Below are 8,156 nucleotides of genomic sequence, written 5' to 3'. Positions count from 1 at the left end.
TAAATTCATTGTTAAAAAAACGACAACATAAACAGCAGTTTGATTTTTTTTATAGCAAAAGGAGTAAAACCGTGGTGTTCTTTACTACAGGCCCATTCGTCGAGCAACCGTATTTTTTTGTTGGAGCCCTATTTTTTTTACGGCATAAAATAATAATAATAACTTTAATAAAAATTATTTTTTAAAAACTGAACTCTGAATGTATAACCTAATAGTCTTTTTTTGTATGAAATAAAAAAAAAAAAAAAAAAAAAGAAAAAGAATAACCTAAAGTAATGAACTATGTAAATAAAATGCATTAAAAAATTTTTTATTCAAGACTTCACACGTTTACATAATTATAATTTCACTTATATTTGTAGGCTTTACTGTCTGAAACAAAAAATTGATATTCTCTTATAATGGTTAGAAAATGGTACTACACCAAACAAATTATCATCAGGTGAATTTTACTTAAAAAAAAAGAAAAAGTCAGAAAACAGCAACACAACTAAAAATGAAACCTTTATAAATTATAAGAATACTTTTACAACTGATTATTAAATGAGGATTCTTTCCCAGATCCCAGAGGGTTCTTTCCCAGATCTTGTTGTGACAGTGGTACATGAATTTTTTTAAAAAATATTGCTCAGTATTATACAATTATGTTCCTACAAAAGTTTTTCCGAAATAAAACCAGCTCACCTTTGGTCACGTGAATGTTCAAAATTCCTAAGTTTTTGCGGTTCCAGGGTTCGATGAATAGAAACCGTGCATTCACGTGGACCGTTTCGTGGTGTATTATTGGTTAAGGCAAACAGTCAGCATATAGGTTCGCCTCTGCCGCAAATGCCTATCCTACCACAAGAGGTCTGCCCTAATAAGCTAATTATGGGAAATACACTTTCGTTAACAGGCTTTGAAAGTAAATATAAAAAGGGCGTCTGTGATACAAGTTTTAAAATTTGCAAATATCAGGAGTAAATTAAACATATTTTTGTTTTGGTTTTTTGAGTTTTTGTTTGGCTGTTTTACAGAGTTGCTTTAGCTAGCTTAAATGACGGGGGGACAAAAGCCTTCTTAGACATGATGGTATTTCTTTGAAAAATTTATGTTGTTTATGGTTAATCAATTTCCTCACGGTGTTTGTTTTATATAAACAATTCTGTATTGTTGTGTTATCTATTTGATAAAGGAGAGTGTTTAAAACTAACAAATAAGGATGCCTTCTTCAGGTCTAGAGCTTTTGTCATCTTCCTCCCGTTCCTTTTTGTAGTTTTTATTTATAAGTTTAGTGCGCCTTGCGGACGCAAATATGTATGCAACTCGGATGATTTAAGGTCAATCAGTGAAAATTTCGTTTTTTTTAGTGTTACTTTTGTTTAAACGCGTGTGACTTCACTTCGCGAGATTGATCGCATTTCATTTGACGTTAAGCATACCGTTTCCAAAGGCCGACATTATTTTTAATAGAAACAGCCGATAATAGATAAAAATATACAGGTAAATATAAGCGTTTATATTTGATAAAAATAGTACTCTATTTTTATTAGATATAAATGTTTATATTTTCCTATTTAAAGTGTATGTTCTTATTGAACATCAGGTTCTAAAAATTTACATGCTTTTTGAGAATACTGCTCTGAAATGCTTTTATTGGTTTACCTACCAAATTCTTCTTAGGGACACTTTTAGATTTTCTGTAAATAATTTTCTTTCTTCTATACGAATGTGATTAAACTAGCACTAAAAATCTTCATACCTTTTTCTTTTTTGAGAATGATGGATTTCTTTTAGGCCTCCTAAAATATCAGCTTTCATATAAAAACACTCAAACAGTTTAGCAATGTTCTTAGGTTCGAATTAAAATGTTCGAAATCTCTTCAATTTTGTTTACTTTTCTTTTTTCTTTTTTTTCTAAATTCGAAATTTGCGCGGTAGAAATATGAAAAACGTAGTAAAATATTTGTCACTCGCCTTTAATGCAGAAAGGCTAAAAGTCGACCCTAGTATTTGTTTGTCCTGATATCTTTATTGTTACGAAAATGTTTTGAAAACAACGCAATTAAAATACAACTCATGTTATTTCCATATATCATTTATTGATATATGGAAATAACATGAGTTGTATTTTAATTGCGTTGAATAAAAAAATAGATTTGATTTGTTTATCTCAGTTTAAATCATTTTAAATGTGCATGTGTGTTTTTCTTTTTATTTCAAGTTAAAAGAAAGTAAAAGAGCAAAAGTGAAACAAAAAGCCAACTAAAAAGATAGCAAACAAATAAACTAAAAAGAAAATATTAAACAGGTGATGAGGATGGCTATAAGAATGAGTGGCTCAAAAACATACATATCACAAATTGACGCTTCTATGTCATCGTCAATTATCAGTGTCGAGTCTAGAAAAAGATCAAAACGAGAAATATAAACTGGTGACATTAAAATTAGCGTTGCTGATACAAGACAGGGTCTATACAGGTCTAGACTTTGTGGCTTATAGCTAAAAGGAATCAAGTTAAGTTAAAAATCCACTTAAAGATTTAAATGACCTTGTAACAAACAAACAATGAAGATGATGATGATGATGATGATGATGATGATGATGATGATGATGATGATGATGATGATGATGATGATGATGATAATGATGATAATGATGATGATGATGATGATGACGATGATGATGATGATGATGATGATGATGATGATGATGATGATGATGATGATGATGATGATGATGATGATGATGATGATGATGATGATGATGATGATACTTCATAGAAAGCATTACTAATAAAATTCAGGAAAAAATTGTTTGGAAGCAAATAATCACAATGACAAAATGGATGATGCCTAAAAATATACCTGTATTGAAGATTGTCTTTTAATAATCTCTTTAGCAACAAAACTGTCTCCACGTGAGAACTGAAATGGTGACCTTGTAGGTCTCTCTAGCATGGAGTCTTCATTGCTTGGATGAACATGTGTCTAAGAAGGAATATTTATTTCCATTAAATCAGGAAACAAAATTCATAAAGATAATGAAAATGCCATATGATTTTTAAAAAGATGATAATAATGATGATTATGATGATGGTGTTGATGATAATGATGGTGAAATTATGAAGATCATGATGATGACAATTGTGACAATGATGATGAGGATGATGAGGAGGAGGAGGAGGAGGAGGAGCAGGAGCAGGAGGAGGAGGATATTAAAAGTTGTAACAGCAATAAAAAAGATACTAGTGTTTCTATGATGAGTAGGCTGGTCTTTAGCTGTATATCTTTTGCTAATTTATATTGAGAATAATGTATTTTAGTAAATGCCACAAAGCTTTTGCTCTGAATTATGGTAAATTACTAATGCGTTACATTTCCTCATTTAACTTTTTATTTCTTTCTGTTTCAAATTCTCTCTAAAAGTTGTAGTTACTTCAGAAAAAGCATTTGTTTAAATATCTCCAGGAGCAAATGAATGAAAGTATTATATTTACCTGTATAGAAGATTCTCTGTTCATCTTCTTCTTGATTTTTGCGTGATCTTTTTTTATACTTTTTAACAACCAGTGAAATCCTGAATGACAAATGTAATAGAATTAGTTCCTGAGTTATGAACAAAACTTCTCAATATTATTACTGTAACATTTAAAATATGAAGATTATTTACCCAAACTTTACCTGGCTTTATTCTTTGGTCAGTGTTTTTTCCATTCCCTTTTGTAGCAGAACACGAAAACCTTTTCAAAAAAGCAAATAAAATTGCCATTAACAAATATCGCTTTAAACGTTTAGCAAGAGAAAATTTAAAGTCAAATCATAACAAATGATGTATAGGTATTAAAAGAGGAACAATCAAGTTCAGAACAACCGAAATTTCTTGATTTTCTGTTTAGGTTTTTTTCCGTGTGAGTTGATTTATCGAAATTAGAATCGAACGTTTTATAGCGTTCGATGCTGTAAAAGCATCGAATGTACGGCATTCGTTGCTATAAAAAGCATCGAAACAAATTCAATATCCAATTTTAAAAAAATACGAAATCTTAGAGTGAAACTTATAACTAATAGTTACCTTGCGTGAGAAATTTCAAAACTTCAACCTTTATTTAATCAATTCCAATCGAAGTGACGTCAAATGTCCCTTATTTAAAAAAAAACAATTCAATATTGACAACATTTTTTAAGAATCTTGATGGGGTCATTGGCACTAGCTAAGATACTATGCATTTGTTCATAGAAAATGAGAACTTTTCTCCAAAACTTCATACTCCTTTTAAACTTGTGTTCAGTCTTCCGCACAACTTTTGGCGCAACCATTGAGTATATAAATGGTGAAGATATCATTCAAATTTCAAAAGGATCAGCGGTTACGTTAGAATGGCGCGTAAATTACAGACCTTTGGAAACGGTTAACATTTTCTACTGCGGGTATAAAGGTTTGTTATACCATTTTTTAAAAGCTTTACCTATATATTATTACTATTTATATTATTATTATTATTATTATTATTATTATTATTATTATTATTATTATTATTATTATTATTATTATTATTATTATTATTATTATTATTATTATTATTATTATTATTATTATTATTATTATTATTATTATTATTATTATCATTATTATTATTATTATTATTATTATTATTATTATTATTATTATTATTATTATTATTATTATTATTATTATTATTATTATTATTATTATTATTATTATTATTATTATTATTATTATTATTATCATTATTATTATTATTATTATTATTATTATTATTATTATTATTATTATTATTATTATTATTATTATTATTATTATTATTATTATTATTATTATTATTATTATTATTATTATTATTATTATTATTATTATTATTATTATTTGTTTTTCAGACAAACAAGCCATAGTTCCGTTAGCTTTTGATGTGTTCGGTGATCAGTTTGACACTATAGCTGAACGCATGCTACCTAAACGCTACAGCTTTCCACCACTTAATAAAACATGGATCACGAAAATAGACGGCTATTATGATACTAAATCGCAAACTTACAAGCTGGAGTTGTTAAGTATTGAAGGAAATCTAACATGCGGATGCGAAATGAGGTTTATAACCAATGTCGGTGAATTTTTGACTACAAGTACGTGTTCACGTATTTAAAAAACAGTCAGAGTTCCTTAATGTAAAACGTCAAACTTCACTCAAATATCACACCTTTTTTTTTTAATATTGGTCTTTTTTAGATGAACTCAGTTCGAATAAAGCGTTAGCATTTTAATTTTTGTTAATAACGAATAAAAACGTAAAAGTACGTACTTCTAATCAGTCATTTGAAAGAAATAGAATTTGACTAATTTTTATATTTCTACCTATAAAGTTGTAAGATTCCAGAAAAAAATTTATAGAATCGAAATTCGATTAAATTCGTTAAACTTATTTCTCAAAAATTAACAACTTTTTATAAATATAAACTTTTCACACCAAGAATATTTATTGTTTTAAACGCATAAAGAGTTCCATCGTAACAATTTTTAGAAAACTTGACTTATTTTAAAAGGCTGATACAGATATTTGTACTTTATTCGTTATTATTCGTTATTATTCGTTATTAACGGAAAAACCAAACGCTGATGCTTAGTTAAAAATGTGTTTTATTGTTAATGTTGCTAATGAATTCAACGAACTTTACATAAAAAAAGAGCGGATTAATATTGAAAGCTAATTTCCAGAAGGTTAAAGAATTTATCCATTTATTCTTCATTTCTATAACCCATCAGCAATGTTAAAAGTGCAGTTTTTCTTTTTTTTTTTTTCTTTTTTTTTCGTTTCAGGTCGATTTGTTACAACCCTTTTTTTTAAATTGATTTGTTACTATCGTTTTTTTCAGGTCGATTTGTGACTATCGTTGTGAAAGAAGAGGTTAAAATATCACCATCAAAACAATTTAAAATCAGGCATGGGTTGTTTCTTTTACTTGCGTTGGGATTCAGCATATCTTTTGTGATATCGTTATTTATTGGAAACTTGATATACAAACTAAAATATGCAAAGTACACCCTTGTTCGTACAAATAAATTACCAGCTCAGCACAGCAATTCGTTAAAAAAATCACTCTCTGCTAATCAACCGTTTTATGAAATTCAAATCGATGAAATCGGAAGATGAACCAAGTCAAAGTTTAGTGTCCTTATTTGAAATTTATGAAAATGTAAATAACTGCATAACTTAATTATAACTGTAGTTATATAATTTTAATATCAGCTTCATAAAATTTTTATCGTTCGTAAATTTGTTTAAATAAGTTTTAGAAAATAAGTTATTTTTTAACTATTTTTATAAGCATTTCTAAAAAAATCACTTTTAATGTTTTAATGAATTCTTAAAATTTAATTGAAAAACTATTTTTTTTAACGATCATTTTAAGTGAAAAGTATGTTTTTAACAACATCTATTTATTTATTTATTTTCACTGCCCCACAAAATTTAAAACTTTTTATTCAGCAAAAAAATCCTAATTTTTGTGGGGAAGTGAAAGTAATAAATAACAACCTACTAAATTAGTATTAATTAAAAATATAAGGAAGCAAAAAAGGGCATTTTTTTTTCCTCACGGAAAAAAAAGAATGTGAGACCCTAAAGTAAAGAGAACAATAAAAAAGTTGCACCCTATAAATTTAAAACAAGTTAATGATCGATGACGTAACCATTGTTTTAACTTATTTCCTGAGAGCGAGTTGACATTCACGCAGTTTTTTTGGTTTTCTCCCGAGTAATTAGATTCCCAAACTATGGTATATTAGAACGGTTCATCGTTACTTATGAACGTCTTAGTTACAAGTCAAGCTAAGTCGTCAAGCTAATTCCTTAGGTTTTCAATGGGGATTTAGCCAGCTGATTGACCGAGCTGCTGCAATAAAGAAATCTTTTGTTCGAGAAAGAAGGGTTTTATAGTCTGTCGCAAAGTAATATTGCGACTGACCAGAAGCCTAAAATGGAATCCAAAAAGGGTCATCTGATTCTCCATAATTTTTCCGTGCACAGCCTATCCATTATAGGTGTAATAAAATGAAGAGGTTCCAAACTGGTAGTGCCATTAAGACACCCCTAAACAGTAACTTTTTTTTCACTTTTTTAATTAAACTTTGTCTAAGCCCTTTAGATTGAATTTTGATTTGTCAGAATACAATACACAATACACAACACAGTTAATTTTTAATCAATATAGCGCAATAAAATCGAAAATATCGCAATGCGATGAAAATTGCATATTAAAACGCGAAAATCCATCCAACTCACCCGTACTTTCATCAAGTTTCAACTCATAAATGAAATTTTTTGCACTAGCAAAGTTGTCCTTACTTTGGTGTAAAACAATTTTGTAATTGAAAACGCGGCTAAAGTTACGGCAGCAAATGTTTTTCTGGGTCTTCCTCCTTTATGAACAACATTTATAGTTCCACGTGATTTTTTTTTTGTTATTATATTATATGACTTAAAAATAAGCTTTTTTTTTAAAAAAAAAAAAATTAGTTTTGACTCGAAATTTAAAAGAACAATGATAAAAAAAAAAAAGAAAAATGATCCCTGCCAAAAATTATTCGAAAGAAAATGACCCTTAGATAAAGTTCGCCACATTTGTGCACACAATTTTTTTGACTTGCAAAACCTCTATATACAAGAGGTTTTGCAAGTCAAAAAACATTGTATTTACTATCAAAGACGTTTTGCAATTTTTCAGTTCTCCTGCTGACTAAAGCTGAGCTTTAAGTCTTCAAGAAAAAGTTGGTTAACCTCTAAGATTAATGAACTTTTTAGATCCAAGCTGAGTCAGTATTTTTGAGCTGAGTCAGCGTTCTTTAAGATGGGTTCAGCCTTTTTTGAAAAAAAAAGCTGAGTTTAATTTGTATTAATATGTAATATTTTAATGCAAATTTATTTAGTAATAGGTAAAGATCACATTTAAAAAAACATTTGAATTGATTTTAAGTTAATCGCAAAACGGATAAAGCTTGCTCTGAATCAGGTTTTACTTAAACAAAATATGGCCCATATTTATACTGAAGAAACTAAATTAGGAAAGATCATCAAATACCTTTTTTTTTAAAGATGTAATTTTTTTTTTTTGCTTGAACTCTCAAAAGAAGAATGGAAATTTAAATCAGGCCTAAACAT

At 28.3% G+C, this 8,156-nt stretch overlaps 2 protein-coding genes across 2 annotated transcripts; one reads left to right on the top strand and one right to left on the bottom strand.

Annotated features, from left to right (window-relative positions):
- Positions 1-2,332: 2,332 nt before the first annotated feature.
- On the bottom strand, positions 2,333-4,109 carry LOC149877833 (uncharacterized). The gene is made up of 5 exons (XM_090073757.1): positions 4,055-4,109; positions 3,664-3,971; positions 3,480-3,559; positions 2,848-2,970; positions 2,333-2,381 (listed from the first exon to the last, which is right to left on the bottom strand). Exons 2-5 carry the CDS (start codon positions 3,749-3,751, stop codon positions 2,370-2,372), a joined length of 303 nt encoding a protein of 100 aa, XP_089929883.1. The 5' UTR covers positions 3,752-3,971; positions 4,055-4,109; the 3' UTR covers positions 2,333-2,369.
- LOC145181809 (uncharacterized) lies at positions 4,010-6,254 on the top strand. Its single transcript, XM_090073719.1, has 3 exons — positions 4,010-4,418; positions 4,879-5,124; positions 5,872-6,254. Exons 1-3 carry the CDS (start codon positions 4,223-4,225, stop codon positions 6,147-6,149), a joined length of 720 nt encoding a protein of 239 aa, XP_089929845.1. The 5' UTR covers positions 4,010-4,222; the 3' UTR covers positions 6,150-6,254.
- Positions 6,255-8,156: the final 1,902 nt, after the last annotated feature.

This window comes from Hydra viridissima, unplaced genomic scaffold, assembly GCF_058129835.1.
Source record: "Hydra viridissima isolate aposymbiotic clone 2 unplaced genomic scaffold, HvirCarnegie_v1 scaffold_16, whole genome shotgun sequence".
In the NCBI taxonomy this organism is placed as follows: domain Eukaryota; kingdom Metazoa; phylum Cnidaria; class Hydrozoa; order Anthoathecata; family Hydridae; genus Hydra; species Hydra viridissima.
The sequence above is the reverse complement of the archived record's forward strand: the minus strand, read 5'-3'. Positions and strand labels throughout refer to the sequence as shown.

Coding starts and splice junctions, on each gene's coding strand:
- LOC145181809 (XM_090073719.1), top strand. CDS start 4,223: ATGAGAACTTTTCTCCAAAACTTCATACTCCTTTTAAACTTGTGTTCA. Junction 4,419..4,878: donor TTTCTACTGCGGGTATAAAG/GTTTGTTATACC, acceptor TTTGTTTTTCAG/ACAAACAAGCCATAGTTCCG. Junction 5,125..5,871: donor CGGTGAATTTTTGACTACAA/GTACGTGTTCAC, acceptor CGTTTTTTTCAG/GTCGATTTGTGACTATCGTT.
- LOC149877833 (XM_090073757.1), bottom strand. CDS start 3,751: ATGGCAATTTTATTTGCTTTTTTGAAAAGGTTTTCGTGTTCTGCTACA. Junction 3,560..3,663: donor TGACCAAAGAATAAAGCCAG/GTAAAGTTTGGG, acceptor TTTGTCATTCAG/GATTTCACTGGTTGTTAAAA. Junction 2,971..3,479: donor ACAGAGAATCTTCTATACAG/GTAAATATAATA, acceptor ATTCCTTCTTAG/ACACATGTTCATCCAAGCAA.